Source organism: Danio aesculapii, chromosome 7 (genome assembly GCF_903798145.1).
Source record: "Danio aesculapii chromosome 7, fDanAes4.1, whole genome shotgun sequence".
NCBI lineage: Eukaryota > Metazoa > Chordata > Actinopteri > Cypriniformes > Danionidae > Danio > Danio aesculapii.
In genome coordinates, this window is record NC_079441.1 from 54,697,871 (window position 1) to 54,718,877 (window position 21,007).

The 21,007-nt window shown below is 35.7% G+C and overlaps 1 protein-coding gene across 5 annotated transcripts in view; it reads left to right on the forward strand.

Moving 5' to 3' along the window:
* The first annotated feature begins 1,748 nt into the window (after positions 1-1,748).
* The window catches only part of camk2d1 (calcium/calmodulin-dependent protein kinase (CaM kinase) II delta 1), a 174,084-nt gene continuing 154,825 nt past the window's right edge, over positions 1,749-21,007 (forward strand). For 4 of the 5 annotated variants that reach the window (XM_056462189.1, XM_056462190.1, XM_056462188.1 and 1 more), the window contains exons 1-2: positions 1,749-2,024; positions 2,518-2,612. In XM_056462189.1, the coding sequence (XP_056318164.1) occupies positions 1,963-2,024; positions 2,518-2,612 (157 nt within the window). In that variant the 5' untranslated portion in view covers positions 1,749-1,962. The remainder of the gene's footprint in view (positions 2,025-2,517; positions 2,613-21,007) is intronic. The other variant, XM_056462192.1, reaches the window with a different exon arrangement.

Sequence of the window (21,007 nt, forward strand, 5' to 3'; positions counted from 1 at the left end):
TAGTCTCTTTATTAATTAGGGGTCATCACAGCGGAATGAACCGCCAACTTGTCCAGCATATGTTTTTCACAGCGGATGCCCTTCCAGCTGCAACCCAGTATTGGGAAACACCCATGCACTCTCATTCACACACATACACTACGGACAATTTAGCTTACCCAATTGGTGCATGTGTTTGGACTGCTGAGGAGACTGGAGCACCCGGAGGAAACCCACACACACACATGGGGAGAACATACAAAGTCCACACAGAAATGCCAACTGGCCCAGCCGGGACTTGAACCAGCCACCTTCTTGCTGTGAGGTGTCACAGCATTTATTTATTTATTTGTTTATTTATTCATTCATTCATTTACCATCTAATGGAATGCTGTCTCATGAAATTAAAATACACGAATTAATGCATGAATTATCTAATCATACATTTCCTTGATTTCAATGATTTGATATTTGTAAGCATATATATTTTCCATTGTTTGTGATTTGTTTTGTTTAAATATGTTACAATACTAAAAATCATTTTAAGCAATTTTTTTTTATATTAAGTAATATGCTTTTTTTATGAAGCAAAAATATGTTCTTCTGTGGTTCTGACAAGATAGTTTCTATTATATGAAAACATATCCCACAGAAATTAGTTTTACCTTACAAATAACAGTGAAAGTGTTTTGTGTGTAGCTCAGGGTACCACAACATTTTCACTAATTTCACTTTCACAAAATAATCCTAAATATTCACCACAAAAGTTGAAAACCAAAAAAAGGGAAGGGTTTTTTGTCATCACATGGATTTTTAAAATAGCGTGTGGATGAGAGGAAAAAAGATACAGCACTGGATTTGAAGGCTTAGTAAGTTAAGAGGATAATTAGCAGTCCTGTTAACTCAAGGTGACAGATCCGATGGATGAACGCTGCTGTTTCATGCTTTAATTTAGCCAAGTGTTACATAACAGTCTTATTATTAACAATTGTATCCTCGCCCATTCATTGATCTTCTGCGAGGCAATAACTTGTACACTTGTGTTTGTGCCGCAAGGGGGAGCTCTTGCATTGAAATTCAACCAGACACTGTTACAGCAGGAAGCGAGATATGATAGATCAAGCGCTCTTAGGAAACACGAGTCATTTAGTGAATCGATTTGCTAAAAAGATCTGGTCCAAAGAACCAATTCATCGCTCTTTTTTAATCATAACGCAACAGAGATAACATCTTTTGCATAAATTTAATGTATACATTTACATGTAGAGGAAAATAGACCTATATCATATTAAGGATGAGCCACACTTATTGTGAGAGCTCAATATTAAACAGCAAGAATTTCATTCCAAAAGTTTTCCAAGGCAGCTTTTCATACACTCAAGCTTAAAATGATATAAAAAGATACTGATGCTTCGTTGCTCTGCTTAATAAAATAAAAACCAATGTGTAGCCATCCTTTTCCCAGTGATGGTTTGCAGCTGGAAGGGCGTGAAACATATGCTGGATAAGTTTGTGGTTCAGTCCGCTGTGGCGACCCTTGATTAATGAAGAGACTAAGTCAAAAAGAAAATGAATGAATGAATGAATAAATGTATCTTTTAAAACTGCACGATACTTGTACGTCAAATGATATGTAAATGTGTTCAATTCTCGACAAAACCCTGTATCCTTGTAACACCGGGAATCGAAAGATTTGCAAAACGGTTCAATCGAATCATTGAAAAGAGCCGGTTTGACAGAACGACACGTTAGCGAATCGAACTCCAGTGATCAGAAGAGGAGCGGCGCTTCAACTTCAAATAGGTGTCACAGCAGTGCGAGTCACAATCTTACACCTGCAGGGGCATTTGTAGTGACAGACTTGGGCATTTTCATTTTTTTCTATAGTTGAAACATTTACTTTCGATCTACACTGGGGATATACAGGAAGAGACAACCGCAGATTACACTTTTGCGCTCAGATTGTTCTTCTCCACTCTCAGCATGGCTTCAACAACCTGCACCAGGTTTACCGACGAATATCAGCTGTATGAAGAACTAGGAAAGTAAGTATCACTTTTGCAGACTCTTCATATAACATTTTGAAACGTTTTTTGGGGGGTCCAGGGTGGTTAGATGAATTGACAGCTTACCTGTTAGTCCCTTGATTCTGTACCTGCGTTCGCAAGTCAATCTTCGGCTTTCTTCTATGAGTTCTTCTTACAGGTGATAATAATTTGCTGCTATATTTTCTCTCATATTGGCGGGTATATCGAAAGACGGAATTCCCCCTTTTGAAAAGCCATGCTTATTTATTTTCAAGAAGGAATTCTGTTGAAGTTGACATGCATGTTCATACAGGTCTACATCTGCTATTCTATAAATACTTGACATATTCAAGACAAGGCATTTGTTTGTTTAAAATAAACCTAACCAGTTTCTGTATACTATGACTGTGCAGTGTTTTAGAGGAACATATGGGAATTCGTATAAAATAATTGATGAAAACACAACAACTGAAACATAACTGATATCACAAAAATCATGTTTGACTTCCAGAGGAGCGTTTTCTGTGGTGAGAAGATGTATGAAAATCTCCACTGGTCAGGAGTATGCTGCCAAAATCATCAACACCAAAAAGCTGTCTGCCAGGGGTGAGCTCATGTCGAGTCTATCATATGCTAAAACAGCTTGTTGTCCCACTGGTTCCACTGAAGTAAATTTAAATGAATGTAAAGTTATTTTTTACATGTTGGAATGTTCAGTAGTGTTTCCTTGAGGGTTTATTGTGGTTCAATAACAGCAGTTAGGCTGTATTTTCTTGGTCATGTAGTGTTGATTACAGATTACAAAAGCAAGCATCACAGTCGGCCTATAGTTGTTCACAGTGGTCCAACTATTACTTATCTTAAGTATTAAAGAGTTCATGAGCATTTTATGTTTACTTATATGCACTTCTTGTAATGTAAGTATGATCTTTACATGAAAAAGTTACCAGATTATAATCTAGAAACATCTTAATCTTAGCACCTTGATTTGAATTGTTCTTTGCATGGGTTTAATGTCACCACCAATTAAGCTCTCAACATTTCAGTCTTATTTTTATTTTTAAATCCCTGAAGATTTGACTTATTGCAAGCATTTAATAGAGTGCTTGAGCCATGATGTCAAAACCTGAAGACTAATTCACCACTGGTCCCCTCTGTATTTACATATGGGATTTATCATGACTAAATTAAAGTTTACAATAAACATAACTTGTGATAAAGAAAACTTGGGGGTATTTTAATATCTTGCTTTAAATGTAAATTACATTAGATCCCACAAAAAAAAAAATGAGATCACACCTCATTTTAATGGTCCGTTTGTTGAATTTAAATTTCATTGCAACTAATTCTCATTAGATTAATAGTAGACTGTTAGGTTGGGGTTAGGGTTATTGTAAGTTGACATGTACGTACTTCTTATAGTCAGTTAAATGTCTGTTTAGCAGTAGTATTAACAGATATTAAGCAGACAGTCTACTAATACTCAAATGGACCATCAAAATAAAGTGTTACCAAAAATTATATATATTTTAAAGCAGGTCTCTTTAATTAAAAATGTGTAATACAGTGGTAATACCAATCAATCATCTTGTCCCATGTTTACTTCAAGACTTGCACTTTAAGGACAACACTTAAAAAAAAAAGTCTATGCATTGAAGGAGGCACTCAACCATACTTTTCAATACACTCCAAAACATTATAAAAACTTGGGAGGAACTCAGTAAATAAATAACTAGCAAGCAACCACTAGCAAGCACTACTTAGCAAAACCACTCAGAACTACTTAGCAACTGCATAATATAACCCAAACCAAACACAACACCCTTTTTTTGTGGCTGTAAGTTTTGCATAGACAGGTATCAGAAGGTAAAGGTATGCAGCTGTGACAAAGTTACAACTAAACTACCAAACTGAGCGAATTTGAAAGATATTAGATAGCACTACATAATTTAAAATGTTATTTTTACAGATAACAAAACATATTAAAATATAAATGCTAAAAGTAAAAGCTTGTAAAATGCACATTTGAGCACACAAATTAATAACCTTTACTTTGAGAAAGAAGATACTGAACAAATAAAGAACACTGTAAATAAGCAACACAACAATGACATTAATTAACATCTTGAAAATGTTTAAAGTGCACCTATTTGCCATTTTTAAAGATTTAAGATAGGTCTTCTGTGTCTCCAGAATGTGTGTAAAGTTTCAGCTCAAAACACCCAACAGATTATTTATTATACCTTTCAGAAGTTTGTCATTTTCAGCTCTGAAGCATCTTGTAGCTGTTTTTGTGGCCTGTGCCTTTAACGCTAGTTCTCCCACCCACCGTTCCCACTATCAGAGTGTGCCTTGATCTCCACTTCGGCTGCATCAGATAAACAGCACAGTGACCGACATGAAGGAAGCAGATCTCACGTAACGTTTATGGGAAACACTGCAGTAAGAACTTTCCCAATGATTATTTGATGTATTTGTTGTAGAGTTGCAACAATGGGTTACACACAATGCCATTACAAAGTTCAAGCATACACACACACAGACACACACACAGCGCGCACGTTTAAATTTGCACTGTTTTTGCACGGCAAATGTAACAGGATACATGTTAATATCCGCTGCTGTATGGATATCTGTTATGTTAATGTCCAAAATAAACCTGGTTTAATGTCCACAAACTGGGATTGAAGCATCTTCTTTTATGATTACTGTCACGCTGCTGTGGTGATAAAGACGATAAATTTGCTTCATTATAAATATGCAGTGTTTTAAAAACGTTTTAAGCTTGTAAAACTCAAGTCAACACAAGCATTTATGCTTGTAAAACTCAACTCAAATCGTTATAAATTTTCTTTTGTGCCTGAAGCAATTTGGTTATGTAATAAATGTAGTTAATCAATAGATTATTATTATTAGTTATTATTATTTATTATTGTTATTGACTTTTTATTTATTTTTTTCCCAGTTTTTTTGTTTGTGTACTTGATGTTAGGTGTTGGTATTTATTGTGTTATTTGATGATGACATATGATCACAGAGAGCTGAACAGATCTTTTTATCCCAGTTGCTTTGCACACGTCCTGTCTTCTTGATATGATTATACACATTACTATGGAAACATGTTAATACACAGCTGTCAATCAAAACGGTGGTCGGGGAAACCGCACTCCTGCGTCACGTTGCAGTCGGCCTCAAAATGGGAGGGATTTGGATCATATTTTAACGTCAGAAAATTAAAAGAAAGAGACTTATTGTCTTCATATCACCCTAATATGACTGTGGACACACTATACCAATACACAGTTCTGTCCAAACAGCTTACAAAAGATGATTTTCATCAAAGATACCCTTTAAGACATAAAATAGTTTTAAAGATTATAAAGTTATTGTCTGCACATTGTGTGCACAAACACATTAAAGGTTCTTGGCTAAAGCCCAGACATGAGGTGTGTTGTGTTTAGGGCTGTGCGATTTGGGGAAAATATCTAATTGTGATTTTTTTTTTGACAGATATAGCAATTTCGATTTGATTTGCAATTTAATTTTGTAGTCAAGCTTCAGCTCAATATTCTGTATTGTAGCTTTTTACTGCAAAATGCAGTGAGTGTTAGTTAAAAATGGAACTTAAAAGATATTAACTTATATTAGCAAGCAGCTCTGAAATTGTACTTTGCTGTCGCTACTAGATTGAGTGTCATTGGCAAAAGTTTTAGTTGACTGTTTAGCAATATGCTCCTCATATAGCTACCTGAGGTGTTTTTTTTAGGTGCTGGTTGTTGTATTTCCTCATGCTGTGGCAACAATTCTACGACAGCTCTTACAAAATACCTGGTTTTGTTTGGTGTCTGTGACTTTGAAACCAAGATATTCCCATATTACGGACGTGCTGTTTTTCTTTGATATTAATTAGTCTATTAATGCATCTGAAGCGGCAGACACCATCATCCCACTCATTCGCGCTTTCCAGTTTGTTTGTTTTTTATCGTGGGTTTTCAGCATAGTTCGGAATTTCAGCGCAATTCTGATTGGGCAGACCGAAAGTATTCTCACTCAATTGGTTAGTGAGACTGTCACACACAGATGACACACAGTCATGCATTTGCTCTGGGTGGGGAAAGTTTAATAATATATATTTCATATCATAGCGTCTTGCATTTAGCTAATTGCAACGTTTCAAATTGTGATTACGATTCGATTTCGATTAATCGCATAGCCGTAGCTGTTATTTTGGCAAATCAATATTGTTTCGTTAAATTAATCTCTTTAAATTTATTTTATCTATTCATATATTTTATAAATCAAATATAATTGAACAATCTATATTTTTTTTACCCAGCCCTACAGTTAGCCTAAAGCACATCTGTGGCATATTTACCTTAGAGCCCATATTAGTCTTTTTGTAAATTAAAATATTTGGTCAATTTCATTAAATCATACTGCGCAAATGCGTTTTTTCCCTTCATTAATGATAAGCATTTTACATTTTCTTCCTTGACGACTAGCAGGTTGGCTTATCATCATAAAAATCAGCTTGTGACATCACTTGCCGCCCACTGAGCAGGCCTGTTGCTTACCTTTTCTGTCTTTCATGGGTCAATCTGTCAATTGCATAATAGGCCAGGGGTGCTGTGTAAGCCTTGTGTTTCATGTCTGACTGAGCTTTCATGGGCAGCTGTTTGCTGAGTGCAGGCGTGGAATGGCTCTGGTGTTCCTGTATTGACTCATACTCTGTCTTTAATAGTCTGTCAATTGATTGGAAGAAATCCATCCTTTGTGTATAGGAGAGACCCCATTACTGTTAGGAACACTTAGGAGGGAAAAGAGTGTCAATGCACTGGCAAAACCTGAAGGCTGAAGTAGGAGGGTAAGTCATATTAAAATAAAAAAATGTATAATACGTATAAATTTAGGTCATATAATAAAATAAAAAAACACACACAAAATGAAACAAAATTGCAACCTTTAGTTTAGTTTGTACTCTTTATATTCTTTTTGAACAAAATCTGTTTTTATTATAAAAGAAGTGAAGTTGGACCTGAGAGGTATGACTCTGCTTTAAAGTATGTATAGTTTAAACAAACTCATGTGAACACCTTTTTAGACTTAGAGTTAGACTTTCCATTAGAAGCAGAACATGACTTTAACTGGAGGCAGAGTATATAACTGGGGCAGTAATTTGCATTTTTGCATGCTCTGTTGAGCTGATGTTTCAGTCTGACTTTATGCATTTGTGTGCATATCTAGTAAAGGAACCATTACATCACAGTGATCATGGCTGCAGACTAACTTTGAGCACTGGTGCCACTGACTTCTACTGATGGTGGCACCAACACTTGATTTGGGATTGCTGCACATCCCTTATGGAAATCTGAAATATGGCAATATATTCAGATTACATACAGTTGAAGTCAGATTTATTAGCCCCCCTTTGATTTTTTTTCTTTTTTAAATATTTCCCAAATTATGTTTAACAGAGCAAGGACATTTTCACAGTATGTCTGATAATATTTTTTCTTCTGGAGAAAGTCTTATTTGTTATATTTCGGCTAGAATAAAATCAGTTTTAATTTTTTTAAACATTATTTTAACGTCAAAATTATTAGCCCCTTTAAGCTATATATTTTTTCGATAGTCTATAGAACAAACCATCGTTATACAATAACTTGCCTAATTACCCTAACCTAACCTAGTTAAGCCTTTAAATGTCACTTTAAGCTGTATAGAAGTGTCTTAAAAATATCTAGTCAAATATTATTTACTATCATCATAACAAAGAGAAAATAAATCAGTTATTAAAAAACTATTATGTATAGAAATGTGTTGAAAAAAATCTTCTCTCTGTTAAACACAAAATGGGGAAAAAAATAAACAGGGGAGCTAATAATTCAGCAGGGCTAATAATTCTTCAACTGTATATGACGTACTATATTAACATATATAATGACCCATTATATATCATACAGGATCATGTTTGATATAAAATATACACTTAGAAAATATTTTTGTTCAAGCTACTTACTTATAATAAGCTGAATCAACATACTTTTTGAAGGTTTTTGTATGACAACTTAATATTTTTATGTTCAATGAACTTAAATTTGTGAAAACAATTAAGGTAACTTAATCAATTTGTGTTAAGAAAACATGAAGGAATTGTGTAGAACCCTGCATTTTTTACACTCTGTATATATACAGTGCATCTGGAAAGTATTCATAGCGCTTCACTTTTTCCACATTTTTCTATTTTACAGCCTTATTCCAAAATGGATTAAATTCATTTATTTCATCAAAATTCTGCACACAATACCCCATAATGACAATGTGAAAAAAGAGGCAAATTTCTAAAAAAAAAAAAAACCTGAAAAATCACATGTACATAAGTATTCACAGCCTTTGCCGTGAAGCTCTAAATTAAGCTCAGGTTCACCTGTTCACCTGTGGTAAATTCAGTTGATTGGACATGATTTGAAAAGGCATACACCTGTCTATATAACGTCCCGGGGTTGATAGTGCATTTCAAAGCACAAACCAAGCATGAAGACAAAAGAATTGTCTGTAGACCTCCGAGACAGGATTGTCTCGAGGCACAAGGTTTGGGAAGGTTACAGAAATATTTCTGCTGCTCAGAAAGTTCCAATGAATACAGTGGCCTTAGTCAGGGAGGTGATCAATAACCCGATGGCCATTCTGTCTGAGCTCCAGCATTCTTCTGTGAAGAGAGGAGAACCTTACAGAAGGACAACCATCTGTGCTGCAATCCACCAGTCAGGCCTGTATGGCAGAGTGACCAGACGGAAGCCACTCCTTAGTAAAGGGCACAAAGCAGCCTGCCTGGAATTTGCTAAAAGGCATCTGAAATAAAATTCTCTGGTCTGATGAGACTAAAATTGAACTCTTTGAAGTAAATGCCAGGCGTTACTTTTGGAGAAAACCAGGCACCGCTCATCACCAGGCTAATACCATCCCTACAGTGAAGCATAGTGGTGGCAGCATCATGCTGTGGGGATGTTTTTCAGCAGTGACATCCTAAATGAAAACCTGCTTCAGAGTGTTCTTGACCTCAGACTGTCGCTTCCCATCCAACTTGATAGAGCTTGAGAGGTACTCCAAAGAGGAATGAGCAAAAGTTCCCAAAGACAGGTGTGCCAAGCTTGTGGCATCATATTCAAAAAGACTTGAGGCTGTAATTGCTGCCAAAGGTGCATCAACAAAGTATTGAGCAAAGGCTGTGAATACTTTTGTACAGGTGATTTTTCAGGTTTTTAATTATAATACAACAATTTAATGCAAATGCAATTATAATGCAACAATTTCAAAAAATCGAAATTGTCATTAAGGGGTATTGTGTGTACAATTTTGAGAAAATAAATGAAGTATAGAATAAGGAATAAGGCTGTAACATAAAAAATGTGGAAAAAGTGAAGTGCTATGAATACTTTCCGGATGCACTATATATATATATATATATATATATATATATATATATATATATATATATATATATATATATATATATATATATATATATATGCAACATATTTCAAAATATAGCAAAAATGGTCAATTGCATTTTGCATGTATTTTGTTCAACCATTTGGAATACAAATATGTACATAAATATATTAGCTGTAATTTTATGTTCATATGTGGCCATATATCAGATTTTAGAGATTTAGATGTAAAAGTATTTTCAAGCAGTGCCATCTGTAAAAAATGTAAGAAACTCATGTTAGGAGTATGTGTAGATCAACAATACATAACAACCTCTTTACCATACTAAACTATCCTTTTGTGGAAAAATAATTCACGTAGTCTGATAACTGTTTCCATCTGTTTTCTGCACCAGTGTTATAAAAAATGACAGCACTATTGCATTTGTCTTGTCAAAGAAGTAGTTTAATTAGGGGTTTATATCAGAAAGTTCTATAACAAATTCGAAAGCTAGTTTGCAAAATGTGACCATTAGCCCTGGTGATCTCACAGTGATCGTTTCACGGCATAGATTCAACAAGGTACTGGAAATATTCCTCAGAGATTTTGGTCCACATTGACAGCATCACGCAGTTGCTGCAGATTTGTCGGCTGCACATACATGATGTGAATCTCCTATTCACCACAGCCCAAAGAGTTCTGGTGACTGTGGAGGCCATTTGAGTACAGTGAACTCATTGTTATGTTCAAGAAACCAGTCTGAAATGATTCGGTGATAATGTGATGGCACATTATCCTGCTGGAAGTAGCCATCAGAAGATGGGTACACTGTGGTCATAAAGGGATGGACACGATCAGCAACAATACTCAGGTAGGCTGTGGTGTTGACACTATGCTCAATTGGTACTAATGGGCTCAAAGTGTGCCAAGAAAATATTCCCCACACCATTACACCACCACTACCAGCCTGAACCATTGATACAAAGCAGGATGGATCCATGTTTTCATGTTGTTGACACCAAATTCTGTACCGACCATCTGAATGTCGCAGCAGAAATGGAGACTCATCATACCAGGCAACGTTATTCCAATTTTATATTGTCCAATTTTGGTGAGCTTGTGTGAATTTTAGCCTCAGTTTCCTGTTTTTAGCTGACAGAAGTGGCACTCGATGTGGTCTTTTGCTGCTGTAGTCCATCCACCTCAAGATCGGACATGTTGTGCATTCAGAGATGCTTTTTCTGCATACCTCGGTTGTAACGAGTGGTTATTTGAGTTACTGTCACCTTTCTAACAGCTGGAACCAGTCTGGCCATTCTGCTCTCACCTCAAGGCATTTGCGCCCACAGAACTGCCGCTCACTGGATATTTTCTATTTTTCGGACCATTCTCTGTAAGCCCTCGAGATGGTTGTGCGTGACAATCCCAGTAGATCAGCAGTTTCTGAAATACTCAGACTATCCCGTCTTGCACCAACAACTATGCCACCTTCAAAGTCACTTATGTCACCGTCATTTCCCATTCTCATGCTCGGTTTGAACTGCAGAAGATCGTCTTGACCATGCTTAAATGCATTGAGTTGCTGCCGTGTGATTGGAAAGATTGCGTTTACAAGCAGTTGGACAGTTGTACCTAATAAAGTGGCCGGTGAGTGTATATTAGTAATAAGGGAAGATAAAGTGAAAATATGTGTCAGCCCACTGTTTAACTGTGTCTCAGAGAGAGAGAGAGAGAGAGAGAGAGAGAGAGAGAGAGAGAGAGCGACAGCAAGGGAGACCGAGAGCAAGAAAAGCCCATCTAATTTTTATCATCCACTGAAGGTCACCTCTGAATTGGGATTCCCTCTTCTCTACTCTACTTTACGCTTTTGCTCTGAATATTAAAGGAATTCTAGAAGGAAATCTCTCGCTGCAGGGATTTATCGATTTCAATTATTTTTCTTCACAGTAACAGGTAGAATCTCTTACAGACTGATGCAGTATTTAGTGCTAAAGAAATAGCAGTGAGCTGCTTTGATTTCATTAATCCTGCTTAGGCTTTGACAGTCTAAATGCATCTGTCTATAGCCAAGTTGTCTGAGTAATGGACGTGGAGAGAATGGAATCTAAAATCAGTGCTGAGATACAAACGGGAAATGTCAGAGCTTGAATATCCATTGGTGCAGCACTATTTGGTCTAAAAATCCAATGATTAATACAAAGTAAATTAAGTAAAAAAAAAAAAAGTTCTTTAATTTGGTACTATTCTTTTTTTTATTATATATAAAACATTGTTTTAGCAATAAGTAGAGTATAACGAGCAAAATGTCACATTTAAATTGTTAGATCAATTATTTAAACCTATATATGCATGGTCAATTCCAGTGTTTCTTGTTTCTGTAATGAATGTTTAGAGTGTTTATATGGGAGAAAGGTCATTGAACTGATCCACAGCACAGAGTCTGATAAGGTTGTAGTTTCACTTCATGGATTAGAAATTAGAAACATTTGCCATCAGTAGGCAGACACTTTGGGCATGGGAATGGAATTTGTAGGAAATGGCTTTTAGTTTAAACTTTTATTCATATATAATTAAAAGTTTAGGTTTTATAGGTTACAGGTGGACATTTACATTCTTCAGGAAGCTGTAACTTGGTTAGTAAACAGTACCTGTAAGGAAGTGATAACATACACTGTAAAATATTTGTTAATTAACAGCTTTTGTATATTGTAATTCACAAGTGTTTATTAATTTGCCGTTGTGAATTGCATTATGGCCAGCACGGTGGCTCAGTGGTTAGCACTGTCGCCTCACAGCAAGAAGTTTGTTGGTTTGAGTCCTGGCTGAGACACTTGGCATTTCTGTGTGGAGTTTGCATGTTCTCCTTGTTTTTGTGTAGGTTTCCACTGCAGGTAAACAAATTTGGCCTTAGTAAATGTGTGAATATTAGAGTGTTTGGGTGTTTCCTAGTACTGGGTTGTGGCTGGAAGGGTAACCATTGTGTAAAACATATACCAGAATAGTTAGTGGTTCATTTCACTGTGGCGACCCCTGATAAATAAAGGATTAAGCCAAAGAAAACTGAATAAATGAATGCATTATGCTCTGTCGACTATGGATGTTGAAAAATCAACTCTGCAGTTTAAAAAAGTGACTTTTATTGACATTTTAGCAGTTTGAAATACGATTTTGCATAAGAAATAATATATAGAAAGATATTGGTCTGTAAAATAACAGAAAATGCGCTGGCAGTTTATTACAAGGTTTTTGTACCATAATATAGATCACCAACCCAGACAATATATCACTTCAAACTGTGACAAATGTCAATAAAACATCACTTTTTTGAACTTTTCAAGGTTAAAAGTTGTTGGAAGACAGATCAAGCTCCCATAATGCAATTCAAAAGCATAAATAAATGGGAAAAATAAATAAATAAAAACATGAAATCACAAAATACGGAAAACTGCTAAATTGTGGATTTTTTTTTACAGTGTATGAATTGTAGAATTTTCCATAAGGGATGCATCTCCATGTGATGCGTGTACTGTTGTGTTTATTTGCATTTGCCTTTTATCTATACCTCAATAAACACATGCACTGTTAGACATTTTATTGTATTTTTGCAGTGACTTACTGGCAGCAACTGCCTCTTTACAGTGTCTTACCTGTACATCTGTTTTACAGTAGCAGGGCCCTACCACAATTTCATTTTACAGTAAAATAGCCTAACTGCAACTTTTTGTGGTAAAATGCCATTTTTCCACCTTTTAATTTTAGTATGACAATCATTTACAGTTGACACTAGTATTTTTAGTATTTACTATTGAATTTTATAAATTCAATAACAAGTGACAAATTTTGTCTTTAACTACAGTAGCAGTGCTTGATACTTTGTTTACAGTAGAATATAGCAGTTTTCTCTAGAATTTGTTCCTGCTGTGGTGGCAGGCCTTTTACACAGATCTTCCAACTACCTATGGCGTTATTTCCATGACATATGACATAAATTTCAATGTCGTGAGCACAGTATTACAAGTTGAGATCACATTCATGTAATACGAGCATGTGAATCTCTTTGCTTGCGTGCCTCAAATATACGCTGCTCAAGCTCAGATTTTCTTGTGCGTTCTCAAATAATGGCTGCTGAAGTGCGATTTAGTGCGTTTATGTAAAGAGTATGTCTCCAACATTTATTAGATTTGTTAGGAACATTTATGAATGTCTCCAATAGATCTACAGAACAGCATTAACCTTAAAGGGTTAAACAAATAACACACAGCACTACTGCGATTACAGAAAAGTTCACTCTGTTATAATTCACTTACATTTTATTACATATTGGTGCAACCTGCTGTAAAAAACAGCAACAACTGAAGGTTTTGAAGGAGAAGCTTTAATCAAGACATGGCGGAAAGGAATTTTGGAGTGGCACCCCGCCATGGAAGAATTAATGTAGCACAAACCATGTATAGCAAATTCCTAATATGCAGTAAGTTACTGTAAAAGTTTTAAAAAGACCAAGAATGCAGTTTGTATTACAGTAGTGAATTGTAAACAATGTATATGGTATTTTACTAGGTGTTTTTGCAGTAAATAACTGTAAAATTTTGGCAAAGTCTAACAGTGTACCATGACATCATCATTTTAAAGACTCTCGTTTCCTGGTGTTTACACAGACATGACAACAGCAGTGTTTTGCATAAAAAAGAAGTTGAGAAGAACCTTGAAAGCTTTTTCAAGAACTCCTGCAGTGCATCTGCTTCTGCTTCATGTTCACAGAAGTAGAGCTAAACAGACTCTCTGGAGTGGTGGACATTTCAGTGATGTAATTTCCTGCATGTGAGTTGCCTGGCAAAGAAAACATCTCTTCTGCAAGTTCATCCTCTGAGAGTGCACTTAGCATAACTGGGGGCCAGAAATGGTCAACAGACACTGTTCCTGTCACAGAAGTTGTGAAGAAGCCGATGCTTGGTGGTTAAGGCTTGAAATGTTTACTTTGAAAAGAATAGTGTTTTAAAATAAGTAGTTTTGTGTTAAGACCTTACCCAGCAAACAATTTTGTGTTTAATAGATGTCTAATAGACATCTAAACATAGACAGCTTGGCTAAAACAAGGCTGAACTTGGGCTGTCAGTGAAAATCTAATAGGCATCTAAGAATAACCCAAAACTAGACTAATTGTCAAATAGACAGATTACACAGACTTTATATGTGTAGCCATTCATTTCTGTTTATTTGATGACTAGTTTTGGCCTATTCTTAGACGTCTATTAGATTTCCACTGACAGCCCAAATTTAACCTTGTTTTAGCCAAGATGACTATTTAGATGTCTATTAGACATCTATAGACATCTTTTAAATACAAAAAAAAAAATGCTTGCTGTGTATTGTCAATGTACTAATATTCTTAAACTCCAATGTATTTGAAAACAGTATTTTTACATTTCATTTAGGCCTACCTCATGCTGCAGGTATGCAAATACAACAAAACCACAAAAAAAAAACCCCTACAAAAAACAATTACGCCACTAAAGAAAAGTAGTTTTTATTTAATCTAATGTAATATTTAATTTAATTCATATAAAATTTTTATGGTGCAACGCCGTGGGGCAGTTGCTAGAGGTGCTGCCTCACAGCAAGAAGGTCGCTGGTTCAAGCCTCGGCTGGGTCAGTTGGCGTTTATGTGTGGAGTTTGCATGTTCTCCCCCTGTTCGCGTGGGTTTCCTCCAGATGCTCTGGTTTCCCCCACAAGTCCAAAGACATGCGATATAAATCAATTGGGTAAGCTAAATTGTTTGTAGTGTATGTGTGTGAATGAGTGTGAATGGATGTTTCCCAGTGATGGGTTGCAGCTGGAACAGCATCTGCTGTATAAAACATATGCTGGATAAGATGGCGGTTCATTCCGCTGTAGCGACCCCGGATTAATAAAGGTAATAGGCTGCAAAGAAAATGAATGAATTAATGAACATTTTTATTTTGCACATTTTTACTTAAACCCAAAAAACATTTTTCAGGTCTTTGACCAATGCTTTCTTTAGGTCTATTAAAATGGGGGTTATTAGTTTATTTCCAGTATTTTCTTAGTTTTGCAAGGCTGTTGCTTCACACACATAATTTTAGCAAAACAGTTTTGGGAATGCCATACATACAAAAGTAAATAAACATATAAACTCTGTCTCTCTGCTGCTAAACTAGTTAAGGTCATTCATTAATTATGAATGATTAATTCTAAAATGACACTTTGGAATTGAGGCTTTGGGTATTGGTAATGTCTGAAAATGCTTTTGCACGCTGGAGTCAGAAGTTTCATCATCACATTGGATGCTTTTTTTTTCCTTTTTAAATTTTTTTTTTTTCTTAGTTGGTTAAAATTAGCTCATTGATGGGCCACTCATGAGGGCAGTTACTCCACTGGTTTCCATCAGAACTGTAGTGTGGTCAACACACATTAAAAAAAATAAACAAATGTTAGAATAAACTAACAACATAAAAAAGACATATTTGCCACTTCTTTAATATTTGCTGAACGGCTTCAAGAGACAGTGTAATGGTAAACTACATTTTTAAGACTCTACAACGGTATCACATTTTCTTATTGCAATTGATTGATGTATGTTAGTATTAACTGAATTTCATTAGTTAATAACTCCACTTAATAAAATGATTCCAACTTTTTAATGCATAACTAGGCATATTTAATGCATATCTAGGGATATTTAATGCATAACTAAGAAATTTACATCAGTAAATAAATGGGTAACTCTTTATTTTTGTGGTGCATTTGAGTATTAGTAGACTGTCTACTTAATATCTGTTGATACTGCTTCTTCAATAGAAATATAACCGACTATAGGATACTTTGCAAGTACATGTCAATTTACATAACCCTAACCCTAACCCCAACCTAACAGTCTACTTATAATGATGAGAATTATTTGGCATGTAGATGCAATGTAACTTAAATTTCAACAAACAGAGCATCAAAATAAAGTGTGACCAATAAATGCATTTGTAGTTGTCATTAGAGCTAAAAACTGATGTTAACGCATGGAGCAGTACAGAGAAGGTCAAAAGGCCTATAAATAGGTTTGCTAATAAATCATCGTTTAAATAAAATGTTAAATATTCATAAATCACCTCTTAAACCTTCATGCATGGATGAACACCACTGCAAATACAATTACCTGAACATACTATGTTAAATGATTGAATATTGGCTTTTGTCTAAGCACTGATGATGTATATGTGACAATTGTTTTGAGTGTGTAAATAGTAAATAGCATGCAAATAGTATTTTAAGATAATTGTACTTTTTATATTGTTATAAAAAATATTGTTTATTTGATAGGTTTTATATGTTGCTTTTGAAAATACATTTAGACAGTTCATAACAACTCATGTTTGCTTCTCTATAATTTTGGCCCTTTATTTTGAACATAAAGACCAGTGAATTTAACAGATGGATAGCACAGGTGGCCTCTATTAGACTGACATTAAGTGGATATTCACATTTGTACACACAGTAATCACTAAAAAAAGATCAGAAAAATTGCATACACAAACTTAAAGAAATGATTTTGAAAAAAATCAATCAATCTACAGGTTTGCAAGTGTTCTAAGATTAAGTTCAGAATGGTCACCTCCAGGGATGAACACATAGGGCTCTATTTTAACGATATAGGCGCAAAATCTAAAGCGCATGGCGCAAAAGCATTAAGGGCTTGTCCGAATCCACTTTTGCTATTTTAAGGATGGAAAAAGACACTCTGTGACCTGGCGCATGGTCTAACAGGGTTGTGCTTATTCTCTTAATGATTTATGAGTGTTTTGAGAATAAATCAATCAGAGTCTCCTCTCCCTTTCCCTTTAAGAGTCAGTAGTGTTACGCCATGGTGCATTTGCTATTTACACGGTGGACTTTGTAAGTGGAAAAACTGAACGGTTCACTAGCGAGAAAACAGTTAAACAGACCATCTGCAGCGCGAGGATAAAGAATGAGCCTCCTCCATTCGGCCTCTGTACTTTCTCTTTATTTTACTTTTACTCTTTACTTTACTCCTTTACTTTGGTGGATAAGGAAATGGTGTTGTAATAACTACACTGAAGACATCCATTAACACAGCGGTTCCCATCAGGATGGTCCCGGCCCACAAGGGGCCCTCAGCAAGCTCTGTGGGGTGTCGCATCATATTTTAAAAATTTTATTCATCCTCCACAAAAACAACCGTCTCACTGATTCGCCTTCAGCAGCTAATAGTAATGACCAAGCATACTGGACCCAGGTGAGGAAGCTCCAAACATTTCGGGTTTCCAGCAATACTGGAAACACGAAATGCAGGAAATGCCAACATAGCTCCATGAACTATGATTTTAATCCTTTTTCTCTAAGCAAAGTGTCCCTGCATGGCCACATGCATTTTTTTTGTCATCCTTACTGCAAACATATATGCGGAGGGAGGCCTTACAATATTTTCCGGGGGAAAAGGGGTCTCAGGCAAAAAAAGGTTGGGAACCACTGAATTAGCGTACATATAACATTTTATGTTAAGCTTCTAATTTCAGTTCTAATTTCCAGCAAACAAATAAATGAACAATAATAACAAAGTGTGGTCAAAAATATGAGTTGTATCCAAACACATGTCCTATTCTTATTCCCCATATGGTGATGCAGACGACTCCAAAACCTGACAGGTGGACAAATCTAAACCTTTTTTATTGCAAATTGTCATGAATAAACTGAAAAAAAACAAGGTGAATCAGGCAGTTTGTTTTTATATATAGGTAGTGTTTTTATATATATATATATATATATATATATATATTTATGTGGAAAATAATTTTTGTCATATTTTAATCCTTTTCTTCATATGTAAAGATATTTGTGTATTGCTGTATATTCTGTGTGTATTAAGCAATGTGTACATGTTTTGGACCCACAACTAACGCGCTCTGTGGTGGACTTTAGACCAGCTTTCAGCTGGTCAATGGCGCAGTCTCTTTCAGTTCTTCAAAATAGCTACGCGCCAACAATGCACCTTAAAACACCTCCTTGGTTGGCGCAATAGCCTAGTGGTTAGCGCGCCCACATATGGTGCAGTAGCATGTCAGGGGGTCCTGAGTTTGAATCCTGGCTCGAGGACATTTCCCTACCCTACCTCCCTCTCTCTCTCCAACTTCGCTTCCTGTCTCAATACTGTCCTATCTAATAAAGGCCAAAAAAAATAAATAAATAAAACACCTCCTTTTTAGACGGAACTTCCGAGTCCACAAAGTGGCGCAAATGGATTTGCCATTTAAACATCGTGGTAAAAAATGCGAAAATTACAGTTGTGCTGGTCTGAAAATAACAATAAATTGCTCCAAACATGTCGTGTGCTTTATTGCATCGGGTGTATGATGTGTATTTGCTATTTTCGTATTTCTCTGATCAATGCTATGTCTGACCCAGTCAAGTTAAATTGATTTCTTATGGTTAATCCCGCAAGTGTATTAAACCACACACTGCAAACAAGAATGCATTAGGATAAATCAATAAACACCTTTTTACATTTATATATAAACTGATGCTGATTATGGACATATTCACTTTTAGTGTATTTATATATACCTCAAAGTATGGTCAAACTAAATCTGATCGCAGACATGCTGATTGTTATGTAACAGTGATTAGCTCACCAGAAAAAAGCTTACACATGCACAGAGTGCACATAAAGACAAAACCAGAAAACCTCACAATTATTGTGTTTTAGCAACCTTCCATTCTCCAATGAATTCACCACTGACATTCTGCAGTTGCATCAAACAAATGTTTGAGCTGGTTAGATTTAACAAGAAGTTTTCCAGCAGCACAGTCTGTCTAAAAATAAAACTTCTAAAGGGGAAGCTGTGAGAGACAACCACATCCAAAGCTACATTTTACACAGTTTGAAATAAATCCATGATCATGCTGCTTTTCCTGGTGTTTCCTTAAGAATTTTTTCTTTGCTCTGTCTCCCACACATTTCCCACGTTCATGTTTTAGTGTCAAGCATTGGTTAACTTCTTTTTGTGCCTTGAGCATGTCTGTTTATATCCGAGAGGTTGACTTCCTCAGGAGTCTCACCAGGAGATCAGAGGAACTGTCCGTGTTATGCAACCCAAAACTGTCCATTCACAAATATATTATATGTTTTGAACTGTGTTTTGTAGTTGATGCAGATTTTACTCTTGCTAGATTACATTTAGCAAAGAAATCTCTGCCTTTTGTTTTGTTTTAAACATTGCCTAATGTTTTCAGAATGTTTAACATTCAGATATGTGTATACTTACGAGGATTGGATGTGCTGAATTAAGTCATCTGTTCAAGGCCAGTGTCAAAGTTGTGCTTTCACACTGAAAACATTTGTTTTGCTCTACAGGGCTGTTTTTTAAATTAATCCACGTTGCTCTCTTCTATATGCGTCATCACATTTCAGATTACAAATCTGCTTAGACTGCTTTCTACATTTTTAAAAATGCATTACTTAGGGTACATTGTTTCCGGTACATTCATCCTTTCATGGTGGGAGCCACACCAAAATTAATTTCCATCTCATTCAAAACCTTCAGTTGTTGCTGTTTTATATATATATATATATATATATATATATATATATATATATATATATATATATATATATATATATATATATATATATATATATATATATATATATATTAGGGGTGTAACAATTTATCGTGGTACGATTTATTGCGATGCAAAAATGTCACAATATGCATCGTGGCGCTATGACGATTTTATTACGATATGACGTCCGTTTTCTCATAAGTGAGCTGCTGTCACATGTGAGTTCAGATTGCTTGAACTAGCAGCAGTAACGTTGCCAGGTCAAGATGAGTGGAGTTAAAATACAGGATGGCCCATCCTCTCAAAGTCGGACGTCTGGAAACATTTCGGTTTTACCGTCATTGCTTTAGACCCGTCCGCTTTTTGATACGCATACTGGGTCAAACACAACCGAAGTCTTCACATTGTTTTACATACTTTGCTCAGCGACATGCATACCTCCTAATGGTGTTGAACGAGTCACATACTGTATTTACAATGTACAATTTACCCAAAAATGTCATTTCTGTTTTCATGTAATTGTGTATTCACGGCCGCAAAATCACACATGACGTGCGCTCACTGCGCTGCTGACCGTGAGCTGTTACTACAGAGAGGGCGGGCGCGCGCCCTACCTAACGATAGACGCGCGCGCGTCTGCTTTAGTTAACAGAACCTCCATAGGCTGTGAATAACAGGTAATAAAGTTGTAAATAATATTCAGTTTGTGGCACAGAGTGATCGTCAGGGAGCCGCGCGGGAAGTACAGCACTTAGCAGTGAAAATGAAACCGAAAGCGTGCACATCATTTAAATGATCATATCGCATTTTAGAGTTATGATTACGACAAGCATTTAATGTTTTTTTTTCCATAGTGAACACAAAGTGTTGTGCATGAGAATAAATGTTTAACAGTGTCAGTATAACTATTCTAGCCTATACAATATTGAATATAATGCAAGACGGTATCTGATAATGACAAATGTCTGATTTTACTAGT